The sequence below is a fragment of the Anguilla rostrata genome, chromosome 1 (genome assembly GCF_018555375.3).
Source record: "Anguilla rostrata isolate EN2019 chromosome 1, ASM1855537v3, whole genome shotgun sequence".
In the NCBI taxonomy this organism is placed as follows: domain Eukaryota; kingdom Metazoa; phylum Chordata; class Actinopteri; order Anguilliformes; family Anguillidae; genus Anguilla; species Anguilla rostrata.
Genome location: NC_057933.1, coordinates 12,573,867 through 12,591,827, shown reverse-complemented (window position 1 = coordinate 12,591,827; position 17,961 = coordinate 12,573,867). Strand labels below are relative to the sequence as shown.

Genomic DNA, 17,961 nt, shown 5'->3' with positions numbered 1-17,961 from the left:
TTTAAAAAATTATTTTCCTTGGTCTATTGTCCCAAGACATTAACTCCCAAGACATTACTTTAAGTCTTTCTCCATGGTTTCTAGGATAAGAAGTTGCTGTAAGAAGTTGCAACACTCTGTTCAGAACAAATCACAATAGATCAGGCTGGTTTCCCTCTTAGACAAAGGTAACAGATTTAACTGATATGACAAACATGACAAAAAAGTTGATGATTTGTTAAAAACTTCAGTTCATGTTCAACAATTTATTCATAAGAATCTTTAACGCATTATGAGAAAAAAACACCTACATGTTTGAAAAGAAATAACAATACTTACTAAATTATGGGGGAGGTAATCTATAAAACAATACCCACTGCTTTAAAAATAATTAAGTTCTAAATAATTAAGACCCAACTCCTCAAAGTTCAATTCAGAATTTATCTGGAGACCCCGCCAGTATACAACAAAACAACAATTAAAATATCAAGAAAAAATGCTATGAGATTTATGTAAAAGGTAATCGCCACTGAATATTGAAGACAAAAAAATCTGGTTATGGTTTAGACCCAACATCAGCCTTATTCAATGCGTCACACAGGCAGAGCTGAAGCAGGAATGGCAAGTTAATGGAAAGAAGTGCACACACAGTACAGAGAAAACCATAAGTAATGTGCACAGATAAATAGTGGTACAAATTATGAGGTTCACTGATGATCTCCCACAACATACAATGCAACATATATACTTATAAAACATTAATGTGCAGTTAAATAAAATTGTACAAATCTTAAGGTTCATTGATGGTCTACCAGGACATTAAAATCGAAAATGTACACTTCTGAAACGCTGATGTGCGCATTAAATATAATGGTACAAGTCTTGAGGTTCATTGATGAAACAATAACACCCACATACAGTACATGCATACATTTTTTTGTATCACTTCTATTACATGTAATAAATGTACAGAGAAATTGAGGTCTTGTGTACAGTATGTTCTGGTATGATAACTGGTGTATGCACATTCAGTAGTAATAATCCTTTTCATCAAAGTTTAGGCATGAGGCTGGCTGACTTGGAGGACAGCCATGCTCATCTCCAACCCTCCCAAAAATATGTTTCAGCAACGGCACGGGCCAAAAATACTCAAGCATTTGGCATTTAAAAACTGGGAGGGAAACAAAATGAGGGAGGAAAATGTAAAAATAAGAGATGAAATGTTGCTTAAAAGATCAGCTCTACAAAATAAATGTGCTGCAAGTTAAATATTGTTCTAGGACAGAGTGAAAATGATTTGGCTATGCAAAGACTATTCTGAGATTTTCAACCACATGGCTGTTAAGATGGTACAAGATAGGCAGCATAAATGTTGTAGCCTAACGCTGGATTGGATTTCTCAGCACAATGTGTTAGATAACATTTGCTCAGTGGTCTAATACAACACATGTAAGCATCTGCTTACAATGATTTAAAAAGCTGCAGTGCTTGAGCTTTGTTGTGTACCAGGACTGAGATGATGTCATCATACAGGCACACCATTGCAACTTCTTCTTGACCAAACACCAAGGAACACTTATTTATAGCAAATCACATATTCATATTTTCATTTCATTTATTAATGGCAAACGAACATAAATAAAAATCCTCAGATAGAGTACTGTAAATAGAAAGAAAGTTGAGGTCAGTGTGCATATTGCAGATGTCCAAGTAGACTAGTAACCCAGCGACCCAGTAGCGATCCCTTGATCCACAGAAAGAGTTCGTACGCATTGATCTGCAACAGGGTGATGGCCTCTGACAGGTTGATCCGCATCCTCCGGAATCGAGACCGGGTCTTACTCCTCTTGTATCTGAAAGAAAGAGGAAGGAGGTCAGAGGGAAAGAACCTTTTTCCTAACTAGTCCTCAGTGTTGATATGTAGGCAGGCCCTTGACCTCTTGGACAGGGATGTATTTCTAAGCTTAGTGCCCTTTCAAGTTCTGTTAGTCACCTGAGATAAGCACATCCCAGATCAATAAACGAGGGTGGTTTTCATCTTGCTTACGGCAGTGAACTCTATTGCAGGGACTGACCCGAGATCTGGAAGGATAAAAGCACCAAAAAAATTTTGGGATACCTGCTTGTGCTCAAGCAACAATCAGTGTCTGAAAAATCCACCTTGAGCACACAGTAAACACAGTAGAGAATGCAGCCTAAACAAGCATGACTTCCCAACGTATTCATAGTGGCCGGGGGAACAATGAGACACCCCATAATGCATTGCGGGCTAGCGTTCTGCATGGCTTTGAACTGCCAAACTGCATATGGAATGCTGTTTATCCGCACTTTTTCCAAGAAAAAAAAGAAGATCTCCGCCTGTGGAAACCATGAGATTATGCAAATGTGCCCGTGCATGTCTTTCGGAGAAAAGAGGAGGGGAGGCTTCCCACTTTAAAGATGTGGGAGCAACCCTGGAGATAGCGGGCTGCCACGCCGTTTCATAGCCAACAGCTCAGGGCTCTGCCATTACTGGAATGGCATTAAAACGGGGAGACTGAGATTGCTGGGGATCAGGTGTGGGAAATGACCGGTATTTGTGCAGAAAATATTGATCCTGCTAATGGCGGTCTCAGATCATCGAGAGAGAGGGCTTTTCTCCCATTTTACCATGCTTACTGTATGTGGTGAGATAGAAAGACGCTGATAAAATGGTGTCTCGCAGAATTATTTTTGATCTCAACAGAATGAGGCTTAGGACTGTAAAGCCTGATCACTCAGAAGTACCCAACTGTATGAACAGGCAAAAAATGTCACAAATTCTCTAGCTCCCCCCCCCTCCCCAAGAACAATAATGACAGAGGATATTATGGCAAACAATTCCTGTAATTCCACTGCTGCTTCTGTTACAATTATCCTACTCATTATAACACTTCCACAGGGTTAGAAGTACATTTTCAAATGACATGCAGTTATGAGCAAGCGAGATGGCGTATTGGAGAAACGTATGAGTTGGGATGGAACAGGCAGGTTTAATAAACCTACGCTTATCACATCAATAGATATGAAAATAAACCAGACGGTTCGGGAGCGCGGTTTTGTCCCGATCGCGGAGGTCCGGAGGGCTGGATCGGCCCTCTGCCCGCTCTGGCTGTGTGGCGGCAGACCCCAGCCGGGAGGAACAGGAAGGGAGCCGCGAGAGGGAAGGAGATGGGAAGCTTACGTTCCGGCGGGGCGAGGAAAATAAGACCAGCGGGAAGGGAGGGGGTGCTCAGATCACGAGTCTCACCAGGAATCCCCCCCAGTTCCATTACATCACCCGCCGTCTCCGGAATGAAAACCTCTCGACGTTTTACATCGTCCTCAATCCGGCCAGGGGCTCAGGGGGAGGTGGGGGGGCGGGGGAGCGGGGCAGCACGGGCGCATAAATTATCCATCCCCTCTTAAAAGCTTGTCTGCTTCTGCATCTCAGCCCCCGTGAGCGAGTCAGACAAGACGTCATCTGAGAATTGAGCAACCCTCCTTACAATGCAAAACCAGCGCCTCGAGTCCGCCCGTTTGCTCGCACGCGGCGAATTAGCTTGCGACGTTATCGTTTTATTTCGCGCGGTCGCTCCTCCGCGATTCGCAAAGCTGAAGTGACAAATCTAATTTAAAGGCCATTACACCACAAACAATCTGACTGACTGATTGAATACATATGTACTAAATATGTATACGTATGAATAGCTAACCCAGTATCACTGCCAAAACATTAATTATTAATGATTTTTCTACTTAGTAGTGTCCTACCCTGTATATACACTAATTGCATTCATTTGAAACAACTTTGAGTTGTGAAACTGCTTTTTTTTTTAGATAACAACTGTGCCACTGAAATTCAATGAGTTGTAGGGGGACGCTTTAAATACATCACCGTGGAATCTTGGGACATGTTTGGATATGTGAGTCAGCACATTTTAAACAAATTTCACACTGAAAGATGCAAGGCTTATCACATTAGAGCTCATTTACATACTATACTTAAACACTTGGCCGGATGTACTGTAGATGTTCATTTTTATGAAAGAACTTTATTTTCATAAAATTTAAAGGGGATTATCTGAAAAAAAATGAACCGGTTTGTTTTCATATTAGTTATTATGTTCCGGTGAATATGGCTGTTGTCTATATGCTGCATGTAACGCATGCAGGGATGGGGCGTGACTGCCTTTCAATCTGTCGACTTTGTGACTGAAAGAGACGGCAGAGTCAAATACATGTCCACCACTGCGTACGAAAACAAGCTTTATCCTCAACAAATCCTGCGGAGCGTTCATTTATGTTAAATTCCTTCTCATAGCAGCAGCCCTTTCCAGAAAAGAAATTTGGTGGCAAGCAAATATGCCACAGAATGCTTCCAAATGAGCTTGTCTGAAGAACCTCTCAGAGGCAATGATTCAAGCATATTAGGAATGCTAAAATCATACGGCCAGCTTTATTTAAAGCCAAGGTGTCACCGAGGGCTCATGCAGCTGACCAGCTTCCTCTCGGGGCTGCTGGGAAGAGTGGGCCGAGACTGATCCGTACACCCTGTGCACCGAGAGGCAGACTCAGTCTGGCAGCTCTGGCCAATGGGCTGGAGAAGCACTCCTCAGCAGATCTCCCAAGATGCAGCACGGCGAAGGCAGGAGCAGTCCCAACAACATTCTGTGGTCAACCACTAATGGCTCTGCCAACGTCAACAGAATTGATTCCTAGGGAGCCTCCAAATGTCAATGGCCAGAGGAGGCATTTTCGCACCAGCCTTCCTTCACACGCTTTCTGTTTGTGAAAATGCACAAGTGTAAGACAGAACCCAAGTCACACCACGTCGATGCGTGTGTACATTAGCATGCACTTCCGAGCTATATCCTTGTGCGCGTCTTAGCAAATCTGACATTAAGCTGCGCAATTTCTATGGGCTGCTAGGCACAGTCAGGCTTTCCTTTCCCATGAGTCACCAGCCAAGCCAACTGGTGTTACATTAGCGCGTCTCCCGTTAGCGAAACTTGCCCTGTAACTCCCCGTGACATTTTATTCGGTTTGCCGAGCTTGCCTGGTTCCACGCAGCCTCCTCCTCAGCGCAAAGCCTCAGCTCTCTGGCACTCGCGTCTCTTTCGGGACAGCGCGGAGGGGCTTGGGGAGCGCTGGGCTACAGAGGCCCGCAGAGCTATTCGCTACGCAGAGAAATCTACTTTTGCGTTCTGTTGCCACGCGGTTTGCAGGCTGGTAAATACAGTCTCTGAAGTACGCCTGCGGGGAGGGGTTGGATACGGCAGAAAAGGAAGGGTCTGAACAGCGTGGAGATGCTGGGCGTGGGGCAAGGCGAAGTTTCATCTTCTCACTGGAGACACCAGACCACAGTGCAGCGCACTTTATCTTCACCACACAGTGACAACCCTCAGCAAGCTCTGCTGTTTGCTGCTTGCCCCACAACGTGAGGAGCTCGCTGGTTCACTGAAAGGAAATGGAAATAGAATAAGGAATGAACGATTGTACCTGACATTGAGGATAATGCACCCAGCAGGCACAGGCCATACACAGGGATATTACCACCTTCCCCTGTCCAGTGATTAGCAGCAGTGGGGTCTGCAGCTCAGTCAAACACAGGTTAAAACCCTGTGTTTGGCACTGTGCTGCTCCTTAAACTCGGTGCCACATTTGTACATATTTGCGAAGACAGGGTCGACAGCGAGGCGGTCCCCGTGCCAGGATGCATTAATGCGCTCCTGCTTACTCTGCCGGCAACACCCAGAGAGCGAGCAGTAACCTCATTATGTGGGGCCGGTTTAACCAGGCCTGTCCACAGCGCTGAGAGCCCATTGAAAAAAAGCCATTATGCTGCAAAAAGGCCTTTTAAGCATCAAAGCGAGGGCTCATAAGTGAGAGGTGAGGACGAAAACCGGCACACTTAAAAGGCCCGGCTGGAGAGAGAGTGAGAAAACTATTAGAGAGATTTACCGCTATTCAATATTTTGAAAGTACGAAGGGGGGGGGGAAATAAGCATTAAAACGCTCACTTTAAAGATCAGCCTCGTGTAGGTGTTTTGGGTAAAAAGCATCGAAACTCAGAGAGCGAGAGAGTGATGGAGAGGGAGAGAGAATTTTTTTTTCCCACAGAGCCATATCCATTAAAGCAGGCATGAAAGCTTTTCGAGTTTTTCTCGAGACAAGAGCACCGCGATGACTTTGGACTAAGAAGTGAATTCACCTAATTCTAAATAAATGTTCGGGTGGCACCAATTCCTGAAAAACGTTCACAGACGTCACGCAAAACCGGCAAGGGCGGGGCGTCAAACGCAAGCCGAGGAGGGCAGGGAACGGCAGGAAAGAGGAAAGTCAGCCAACTCCATCCATCCATCCGCCGCCCCCGAAACCCGCTCGGAGCTGCGTGTCAACCTCGGCGCGCCTCAGCTCCGCGCCTGGTAATGGCTTTTTGATCTGCGTTGCGTGCTCGCCTGCCATTGGGCGTAACGAAGAAGCGCTGGTGCGGACGACATCGCGTTTCATGTCTCGATGCGTCTACTTTCCACAGCGCGTCGCCGACAGCCTTCACGAGCAGACACAGGCCTCCGCCCTGCCGCTCCAAACACACACGCGGGCTCACGAACGCACGCACACACACACACACACACACACACACACAGAGGCACGCGCGCACACACATTTAGGCTGTAATGATTTTTCTGAGACAATCATGGAGTGCTTCATTAAAATGGCAAGAATGAATCAATATGATCACTGCAGACTGCCGTCAGATGTACAATATAATCATGGAATTCACCCGCCCAATTGCACACAGGGGCAGGGAGGTGGACGGGGCTGCGCGCGGATATTTGCAGACACGACAGATATTTCCACGCTGGAGGAATTGCTGTCAATACCAGCTGTGCCAACCGCTCGAAATCACACGCACGCGAGAAGACGGCACACGGCGAATGTGGAGCCGCGCCGAGCGTCCCAGACTGGCCTTGAACAGGGTACGGATTTCAAGTTCACACCGCGGGGGCCAGCAGGGACTCTCAGCGCAGATATGAGAGTGGCTGACGCAGGCCTGAGAGTGGCGAACAGACACAGTGGGACAGAGCTCCGGTTAGAGATTAACACGGATGCCGGTCGCAGAAGCAGAGGCTACGATAATCCTGGGAGAAACGTATTTAATGTTCCGCGCCCGCTCTCGTCCTTGCTCTTCTCTCGCCCTCCAGCAGGAGAGCGGCAAAGAGGCGCTATAAGTAGAACCGGGGATGGAACTGCAATCAGAGCAAATTGTTCCATGTCTGAAAAATCCATGTGATCACAACTTCGGACCCCAGCTGAGATTTTCTATATTTGGCGGTTTTATTTTGCGAGAGTGATTTTTATTTTATTTTTTTACATGAAACAGTCCACCGATGGGGAGGGAGAAGCAAGGAAGCAGGTGACCAGACTCAGAGCTTCTGAGAAAAACAAGCGTGAAGGTAAAGCAGCCTTCGTTCAAAGTGCTACCTGAGGAAAAAACAAAACTAGGCCCCAGACTACCCAGACCCCAAACGGGACGATAATCCTTCTGTAACCTCAAGCCGACAGCAAAGGGGTGACAGACAATTCAATTTTTGCTTAAATAGCAGGGTGAACTGGAGAGCGAGAGAACAGCCCGCGCCGGCCGCGCTGGGGCAGCTGGGAAGCTGGAGGACTTGCCTGGCCACGGCGCGCACGCAGCAGCGCGACATGTTGATGAAGGAGCTGGCGCTGGCCCGGGTGCGCAGGGTGGTCTCGATGCCCCGCAGGAGGTCGTTGGTCTTCAGCAGGAGCAGCATCTGCCGGGGGACCCTGTTCAGCAGGTCGCTGATCTGAGGTAGATAGTGGGCGGCGTTCGTCCGGATCTCCACGTCCTGCGCACAGGACACATTTAGGGGAACAGGTCAGACCAACCTCCCAGCTGTTCTACACACTAAAAACAACCAACCCACATGTGAGTGCACAGATGTGCACATACAGTACATATGCAGACTCAGACATATGCATGCATACACGTGTGTGCGCAGTACACATGCGCACACACAGGAATCAGATTGCATTCCCAATTTCCCCACACACATTCATACACACGTACAGTCCGCACGTACGCACAAGCTAATTTTTGACTCTGTAGAAGACACTTCCATATTTAAAGCTACAGAATAGATAATACAGAACTTGTGGAAGGTGCATTTAGAGTCTTTCAGCCTTAACCTGCTGAAACAATAGAGACAATGGGTGCAATGAAATGAGTGAGATGCTGAGAGAGTAGCTCTGTCCAAAGGGCTCTTTCAGCTGGAGAAAGAGTAGCCCTAACCTCATGAATCACATCACAGAGCGAGACACCCTGGCTAATGTGGTCAGGGCTTCTCCTGGCCACCTCCTAGGAGGTAGAGTGACAGAGGCCAGCTGAGAGAGTGATGTAGTTACAGCGTCTCCACGCGTGTGTTCACTGAGAGACACTCGACTCCGCACCAGCGCCTGGTGCCAAAAAAGACAGGCACACCCCAACTCTCCCAGGAGACCTCCGCCTGCCAAAGGTGAGAAAAAATATGAAAGGGCCACAAAAAAAAGAAAAGTGTCCGCTTGCGCGTGAAACGGAAACCCGGTGTTTGGGTGAGAACATTTCCTTTTTTGTGTTTCCGCCTATGAAATGAAGACGTTATTCAAAGTTGAGCAAATTCCGATTCTCTTTCCGTTGGATTACATGTCCCAGCATTGCGGACTCTCTCAGATTCAGGCAAAGGCATAATTCTCCTGGCTGGACCTGTTCTGTCATACTGCATTTAAAATGCACAGGAACATATGCCCGTACTGTCTAGCGTCTGTCAACAGCCTGAGTTACTACTGTTCCCTTTTCTTCAAGAAACGGCATTTTAATAGCATACAGTACCAGCCATCCCTCTTCATAAATACATCTTCCCATTTATTCCCACCGTTACAGTTTCTCCTGCAACGTCCAGACTGGAGAATTTTAAACAGGGAGGACTCCTAGTGGCTTATTTACCAGGAAACGGAGAAACTAAGAGCTTGCGGCAGCCAGTGGGCAGATTAGCCGTTTGGCTTTGCCACTTGAGCGACGGCAGCCCGGAGGCCGGGACTGCGGGCGATCGAGCGCCCGTTTCTCAGCGCGGCCGCGGCGTTGAGGGATCACCCGGGCGGCTGATTTAGTGCCCGGCCCCCGCGAGCGAGCGCGCTACATCAGGCCGTATTAACAAACGGCTATTTAAATCTGTCAGCGCGCCACACAGATAAGCAGCGCGGGACACGCGTTTAATCCGCGCTCCGTCCATCCTTTACGCCGCCGCACTATGTGCGGGGTGGGGGGTGATGACATCGCCTTTGGTTCCCTGGGAGTAACATCGACTTGGAACAACGGTGGAGACGCCTGTTACTACTGAGCCCAGGGTAATGCATTTTTGTACAGGCAAAAGCACAGCCGCCCGTGTGCACATGTGCATAAGCAGGGGTCCTAATGGCTGGGGGGAGATGGCAGGGAGTGGAGGCCTGCTTCACAGACTCACATGGGCAGGGTGTGCAGCACAGAAATGAAAGAACACCAGACCGAGCACAAAGGTCACAGCTCCTGATATTGATAGTGAGGGCACGGGCGCCGGTCCCACGAACGAGGCGCCGTCCCAGAATCCCTGCAAACCGGCGGAGGAATCCCGCGGTCGTTCCCCAGAACGCAGACAAGCGTAAGCGTGGCGTTCCGCTGTGGGCGAGCGTGCCGGCTCGGAGCGTAAATAATGCAGCGCAATAAGAGCCAGAGCGGCTCAGAGGCAGACTGGAGAGCCGGCCCGACAGACCTGCATCTGAAACCACTTCAGCTTGCCTGTGGCTGCCTCGGGTCTGCGCTCCCTTTCAAATAAAACATGTGGATTTACACGCCGGATAGGCTCGCACGCAAAAGGCTGTTGGTATATACGCTTATAAGAGCACGACGCAGTCAGTGGTGATGCCGTCAGAAGGCGCTCGCTCGTTAGGGTCAGAGGAGGGTTTGTAAGAAAAGGAGCACCTCCGTGCGGCGGGACGGTTTCCCCCGCGTCCCCCGCGAGGTTCCAGCTGGCGGCCAGTGCCAGATGCCCGGCGGGGGCGACAGGTGGTTTCGGGCCGGGATCCAGGCGGCTCCACGCGCTGACTCACACGCCTGGGACGGGGGGGAGGGGGAAGGGAGCGCGTACGTGCGTGCGTGTGTGGGAGGGGGCAGTCATGCTGAAACCCTCTGCCCCACGGCCTTGGAGGACAGCACCAGTCGGGGGCGCTGGCAGGCGACGATCACCAAGGCTGACAGAGTGCAGCACCGAGCTACTGCCTGGGGGGGTCGGGGGGGGGGGCAGAGAAGGACTCCATACAATGGGGTTTTGGATTGGGGGGGGCATACTGACAGTTAACCCCATGTGCCTTTTTCTGTTGACTGGGGGATGACCAGTTCATAAAGGAAGGGTAGGAAAAACAAAAATGGCTGACAGGGGAGAGGATGGGAACGGGAACTGCATTTACTACTGGCGCTTTCTGCGGACAGCCTCAGCGCCACGGGCACCATCTCAGCATCTGGGGAGAGAAGCACTGGAGTGTGAGCTGGAATGTTGCCTGGAAACCTGGGAGGTCATCCTATGACATCCTTAGAGAAAGGGGAAGGGGGAGGGGCCCGGGGGCATACGACCCCCTTCGGAATTCCACAGGAGAAAGTGGGCCGGTGCTCTCCCACTGTGGTGACCTACGTGCGTGTTCCACGGCAAAGGCAGGGCTAAAAACGACACAAGGCGGATATCACACGGGACACAGCCATCGCCCGCATGTCCAGCCCACCCCGACAACCAATGTGGACGCAGACGCCATTTTATTGGGCTTACATTCTGAGTTTAATTCTCTTTATTTAGCGTGGGATTGGAAATGACCCGATAAATGAACCTGTCTGGGCAGCATCCCAGGATTGGCTGGGCGTGGACCTGCCAGGAAGGGTCTGCTGCCCCCAGCAGCTCCGGGGTTAATCTGTCTGGGGGGGGGGAGCCAGGAGGTCTCTGAGGATTGGGGAGCAGCGAGCCGTTGAACCGCACAGGCAGGTGCGGTGTGGGACAGGGCCAGATGTGCCCCTGACACACACACACACGCACAGGTACACACACACGTACACACACACACACACACACGCACACACAACGCACGTGTCACTAGAATCATGGGAAAAATTCATACTGACAGTACCTCGCAAGAGAGAGGGTAAAAAAAAAAAAAAAAAAACTAGGAGAAAACCACACAACGAGGCCACATGCAAGATTTTCATACAGAATCCCCTGCAGCCAAAACGCAGGGGATAAATGTATTCATACAGTCAGACTGCATTGATCTCCCCAGCAGACGAGAATAACGAAGTCACTGTGCTTTAGAGCAGAAGTCATCCGCATTCAGGAAATTACATTTCCCAATGAAGATCAGTGCCGATAAGATAAGGGAAATCTGAAAGGCAGCGGAGGCCCACGAATCAGGGGTGATGTCTAATTCCCCTGAATTACTGCTTTAACATTACAATTGATTAGCAAAATGCAAGTCATCTCCCGTCTTCATCTCCAGTTCGAACCGCACCGCACATTTCAGTCATTATTAAATCGCTGAAGGAAGGGAAAGTGGCCAAACCTTTGGCCGGACAAGGACAGCAGCCACAAAATGATTTCTGCAGCCCTTGAATGACAATTTTATAAATGTAAATTGCTGTCCTGTATCTCGGCCACTGGGAAAACTGCAAAAACTGTTTATTCCAACTTAACTCTAAACCTCCATTTCAAAACTCGTTGGAGGAAGAGAATTTAGGTGCAAAATAAATTTGAGTTATTCCATGTGATTCAAGTTCTGGAGCTCTTTTGTGGGGTCTTATTGGGTTTTAGTAGCAAAAAAAAAAAAGATGTTCTGATTCAATGGAAAAAAAATCTGATTCTTTGACAAAGACCCAGGCCCACATCCTGTAATACTGCATCAAACCACCCCCTGCCCCCCAAGCATTCTCCCCTCATGGTCTTTTCACGTCTACTCATGCTGGTAATCCATACAATCCACCAAAAATGAGAGCAATTCAAAAGTGTCTGTTCCATCGATTCCTGCACTTTCTCTTTAAGAAGTGAGTGTCCCCCGGTCTAATGCGTTATCTGCTTGGCAGTGCACTGCCCATTTTCCTCCAGGCCATTTGCTTGAGATATGGGCCTGTTCCATCGCCCTGAACCACACTGAGATTATGGGCTCTCTGATGTACAGTACCACATCTCTTCATCTGCAGATTTATATAACAATGTTAGTTCAGCGTCTCCAGAAATAAATGGCGAGCTCACGCTCGTCGAAATGGGAATCTGTTTGCGGCGGAAGAAATACGGCGCGCACCTTCAACATAATTCCTCTGATTTGCATGAAGTTGTTCTTTGCCACGACCATTTGTTTAGCCATACATTACGGGCCCGCGCTCGGCAGTCAGAAACAAAAAAACCGCGGCGGTTTGCTTTTCGGGAAAATGATTGACGGTAAATGTCACAGGTTTGCGTGAGTGAAAGGGACCCCGCGTGGGCCGGCCCCAATTACGCCGGGTTTCGGTTCTCCGTGGCGTTCGACGCGCGGCGCCTCGGCGGCCCACCTGCCCCGCTTTTCCTTTGATGTCCCACCTCCGCCCCCAGGCCCGGCCCCACTTCAAAGGCACGCCGCTCTTCAGGAGGCCGCGGTGACCGGCGGAAAATTACCCTCCGACTCCACGGAGAATTACCGTCCTTCTGGAGCGCCGGATGCAGCCGGCTGTTTGGTTAAAGGGAGCGCCCCGCCAGGTGTGTGATTCACGAGCGGCGCGGCGAACGTCACGGCCTGGGGGGAGGGGGGGGGGGGAGAAGCCGCAGGAAACTAAACGCTCGTGCCTTTCAGCAGAATGACGAATTAAGAGCTGACCTGAGAGGACCCTCCTTTAGAGGAAGAAGAAGCTGCGCTAGCCCCCGATTAGCATGACGTGCGCTGCCTGTTGGTGATGACCATGAGATGCGTCAGCATGCCTCTCTCCCAGAACCAAAACCTCTGATGGGAAGCACGATTTTACAAATGCGTCACTGGGCAGATGAGCCTTACCCACTGGAATCACACAGTCAAGAGCATTAACACCTGACCAACATTCTAGTGCCCTGTTGTGTACTGATGAAGACCCCCCTGCTCTCCAGAGGCGAATGGAAACGTTGAGATCCAAGGAAAGAGGCCAATCAAGTAAGTTCTCCAGAAAGCGCTGAAAGTGACTCGTGGGACTCGAGAAGGGGCGCCCTGTCATCGTCGCGGTGACGCGCTCCTGCGGGAGCGTTCCTTATTGCCGTCGCGCAGCAACAGCAGATCACATCCCAGCGGCTGACCTCATTGCGATGCTCGCGGTGCGTCACAGGTGTAGGAAATAGGTCGCCGCGGTCGGGCCCGGGATTTATCAGCGTCCTGGGCGAGAGAGGTCCCGTGAAGGACGCGCGGCAGGAGGGAGATGCGCCTGGGACCTGGCGCTGCAGGGGAACGCCTCGCCGCACATCCATTACATTACATTACAGGCATTTGGCAGACGCTCTTATCCAGAGCGACGTACAACAAAGTGTATAACCATAACCAAACCATCCGATAGCCATACGCTGATTCGTGGGGCCGGTCAGGCCCAGGCGTACGTACGGCTGTCGAGCGAAAGGGAAGGGGCCGAGGGGATTCTTTAAACAGAAACGGGGTCTGTCGCTATCAAACGAAACGGGCGGGAACGCGTGACACAAACGCACCCATTATCGCAGCCGTACACGTATTTCCTTTGACTATTTTTGGTGGCGGTTTAACCCCCGCGGGGAGCGGGACGTAGGTGAGGATAACGCCGCGGCAGGGATTACCGACACATTCGCTTCCACACCAGGGTGTCGCACGCTAACGCGCCGTCCTCATCACGTCAGAGTCGAGGCTTACTTAGCAACCTGCCAGCGGCGACACACTGCAGCACTCCATGCCTGTCTCATGGCGTTTTTAACTGAAAGGAAGACAGATGCTGTGGTAGGTGGATGACCATTGAGGTCTGGCATCAGGAACACAGAAAATGCAGAATTATTTCTGACTCAAGTTTGTGTTCATTACGAATGGAAATCCCCATGCTAATTAGCTGCCATCGCATATCTTTGACTCATAAGGACACATCCACGCTTTGTCCTTTAATGAAACGCCTCTTTATGTAATACACAGACTTCTGTTTAAGATGAAAATACTTCAGATAACAGATAAAACTCTGTATTCTGCACTCCTTAAAATGTCCATATTATGAAAGTTACATAGAAGTTGAGAATTAATGCACTTCTTTCCAGCAATTAGAAAGCATCTTGTTGGGGAATTCAGTGAGAGAAGACAAAATTCTGACGAAATACTGAAACTGAACAAATTGACAAGTCAATACTACACAACTTCTAGCTAACATGAGGCTAAATTACACGCAGGCATAAGCAAAATCTACGCTGCATCTTGTCGATGCCAAATGTTATTTGGTATTACCTTATTAACAAGCCATTTTTTCAAACGAAACCACCAGGTTTACCGCAAAGAGAAGTGAGCAACAGCAAGACGGGAGACGACATGCTAATGGTAATCTATGCAAATTGTGCAACTTGCAAAATCATAAAAAAGCATACATGCTGGAGCCATTACACCGATAACAACGGCCACCTGGAGTGCTTTGAGCCACTCTCTCCCTGAAGCAACCAGTCATGTGAAGAGCTATCCATGTTCTGCGGTCTGCAACCATGGCTTTGCTATCCATTACCTCCATCTGTCAGAACACTGGTATGTGCTCATTTAGCATAATACCAATTCTGAGATTAAACTGAATTTAAAAAACCATTTAATATAAACAATAATACTAATGAATAAAAATGATGTTTCTGCTAATCATTTCAGGATGAATGATAATTTATGCATTGTATTCCAGAAGTTACCGGCCTACAAATGTTTGCTAGGCCACCAATGGAAATAAGAATTTGTTCTTAATTGACCTGAATGGTTAAATAAAAATAAACTAAACAGATCTTACTGGCAAAATCACAGTGCCTTTTCTACAAAGTACAGTACACAAGTATTGCAAAAATTCTGGTAATACACACATTTTAAATGGATGAGGGAAATGAAAGTTAAATGAAAAGTAGCTACAGCGCTGCGTTTATAAGCCATGAGAGTCGAGATCAGCCTTCTGCTGCTAAGCATACGATATGACAGACGATCCAATTTTCCCCTCTTCTCCTGTGCATCCACACTGTGCTACTGTAAACAGTGTATCCACTTTGTAAAGACCATGAAACCATGTTTAGTCCTCTGTGTCGCTCCGGTAAGTAACTGCTGTTTTGACATTTAATTTTTGTTGTAATGTTTTTTGAATACATTATGTCAGCTGTTTTCGCGAGCGTGGCAAGCAATAGGGGTACATGAGCTATTTTTACGAGAGAGGTTAGGGCAGAAACTACTTAATTCTTTACACATCAGAAATTGATTTAACTGCTTACTGCAAGCCTGTATTAACCCGCAGGAAAAATGACTATTTTCAGACTGGCCCTCTGACACTAAGCTGTACCAACACAAGAGCTTTCTGTTGCCAACTCCCAAGTAAACAGGAGCAACTGAAAAACAGCCACGCTTAAGTTCTCCGTTTTAGCTGAAAGTGTATTCTGCAAAACTGCAAAAACTTCACACTTCAGCAGTTTGAGGGGACAGAACAAGAATCGTCCAGTCAGGCTGAGACGGCTGTTCCTCTCCACCATTTGTGAGCACCGATCAAATCACAAGATGGGTGTCGATGGAGATATTCTACATACCAACCAGATATTTTGCTGCAGTGAAAATTTCTACCGTGAACTTTACTTAGAGATTCCGGTTGGAAACAGGAGGGTCGGTCGCCATCTGCGTTGCTACGACAGGTATGGATGTTCAGTCTTCAGCCATGCCCCTTCATGAAAATTCATGATGGACCAGCAAATCAGAACAGCGAGCTTCAACAATGGCAGTGACTGATCGGAAGAATATGGAGATCTGATATATCTGGATGCACAGAGCATCTTCGCTGGCAAGAATATCCATCAGGTGTGCTGCTTGCTTTTTTCTACAAACAAACTCGATATATTCCAAGAGAAGCTCCCGTCTTTCGAAAAGCTCTCCCCTCTCCCTGCACTGCCACCTCTAGGGGGCCATTAAAAACATGGCGCTGATCAGCATGGACACTCCAGCACATGACCTAAAATAATCTCCCCCCCGGGACAAAAACAAACCCAATTATAAAGGAGGGGGCCCATGCTTCCTCCCCGCTATCTCTCTTATAATTCACAGTGACGGCTCTGTGGTCTCGCAGCCTCACTGGGCTGGCCGGTCTCGGGTTATGAAGGAGAGGAGGGAACAGCTGGCCGTGGCTATAGGGGATTCAACAAACACGACCGCGCTGGAATAACATTCCTGTTGAATGAGAAAGAAACCTTGGGCCAACACTGGAAAAATAAACTCTGTGACTTGGAAAGGAACTGGGCACCCAGATTCGTTCAATAGCTAGCGGCTAGCCGCAGGAACGTGTGGACGAAAGCAGAGATCCTGTCTTTTATCAGAGAGACAGCACTATCCTTTAAATTCAATGACCAACAAACGGCACATTTTGTAGCAAAGATCCAAAGAGGGTCATAAAAATGTTCTTTGAAATGAAATCAACAATTGCGCTTTTCTTATATAATGCACCCCTCTGTGGCTTGGACCTATTTTTATACATTTAATATCATCACATGACACAAAAATAAATCAACTGAGCGCGCAGGCATTCTATATCAAAGACGGAGTCCTTCACTGCACCAAGTACACGGAATGAGAGCACTTCCCAGATTGGGCGGATACCCGGCCAATCACATGCGCTAACAACACCCGGCAGCCCGCTCTCAAACCCGCTGAAGGACACCAGCGCATTCCCATTTCCAAACGGACGACTGGTCTTCACGCCTCCCCAACCCTGCCGCTGAACCCCACCGCGTGGAGATAAAGTGCGGTTCTGCGGCACCAAAGGCGAAACGCCCCTCCGCACCTTTCGCCACTCCGCTACGGCTGCGCGGCAGAGTCGTCTGGCACGTTAACAAGCGTCGCGTCTCTAATAGGCCCAAACACGGCGACGCCTTCAGCGAGGGCGATAAGGAAATCCGCTCCGCCTCGATCTCTCTCCGGCATCAGTCATTTTCGGTCAGCCGAGGCACGCGACGGCGGTGGAAAATGGGCCTGACTGCTCGGTCGCCAGACAGACCCTAACATGGCGTCCCGCGAGGGAACAAGCCGAGAAACGCACCTGTTACTTTTCATAATCTACGCAAAAGCCGTGTGACCGGAAAGATGATTAGTTCCTGAGGGGTGACATTTTTTCCCATTTCCCATGCACCTGATGAGCCTGATCTTTTTCTGGGGTTGTATTTATAAATCAAGGTTCCCAGAAGAAAGGTGACAGGTTTCATAAAGTCTTAAAAACATGGACAAAAATGAATTCATTTTTCTTTTTTCCCCCCAACAAAAAAGAATCCAAAACTAAAGGTATTTTGCAGACGACAGTAATAAATTATGTTTTGCTCGGGTCAATGTAGGCCATTGTTCCCCTCTCAGTTTTTAAGGACTCTTGAGAGTACTTTTTGTCGTGGCCACACTCACGACAAAAAAAAAAAAAAAAACTCTTCTGTAAAAATGACTAAATGTAAGCATCATCCCCAGCTACTGCAGCAACATTCACTTACACTCTATTCTCTCATGGCAAGCCCTCTGGCAGCAGGCCCTATTAGCTTTCATTTGTCTTTTGGGCACCAAATACTCAAAATGGAGGACGTGCTCCCACCTCTTGTACCAAAGCACCATTTATGCCTCTCGCTGCTCTGACAAAAACACACATTCACAGCCCTGCAATCACAGCCCTACAATATTCAAAAGGTTTTAAGCCAACATATGATTACACTGCACATGATT

General features: G+C 48.5%; 1 protein-coding gene across 2 annotated transcripts in view; it reads right to left on the bottom strand.

Annotated features, from left to right (window-relative positions):
• Positions 1-213: 213 nt before the first annotated feature.
• The window catches only part of adck1 (aarF domain containing kinase 1), a 137,740-nt gene continuing 119,992 nt past the window's right edge, over positions 214-17,961 (bottom strand). For both annotated transcript variants that reach the window (XM_064322498.1, XM_064322507.1), the window contains 2 exons: positions 7,657-7,850; positions 214-1,832 (listed from right to left, as the gene is read on the bottom strand). In XM_064322498.1, coding sequence (XP_064178568.1) covers positions 1,664-1,832; positions 7,657-7,850 — 363 coding nt within the window. In that variant the 3' untranslated portion in view covers positions 214-1,663. The remainder of the gene's footprint in view (positions 1,833-7,656; positions 7,851-17,961) is intronic.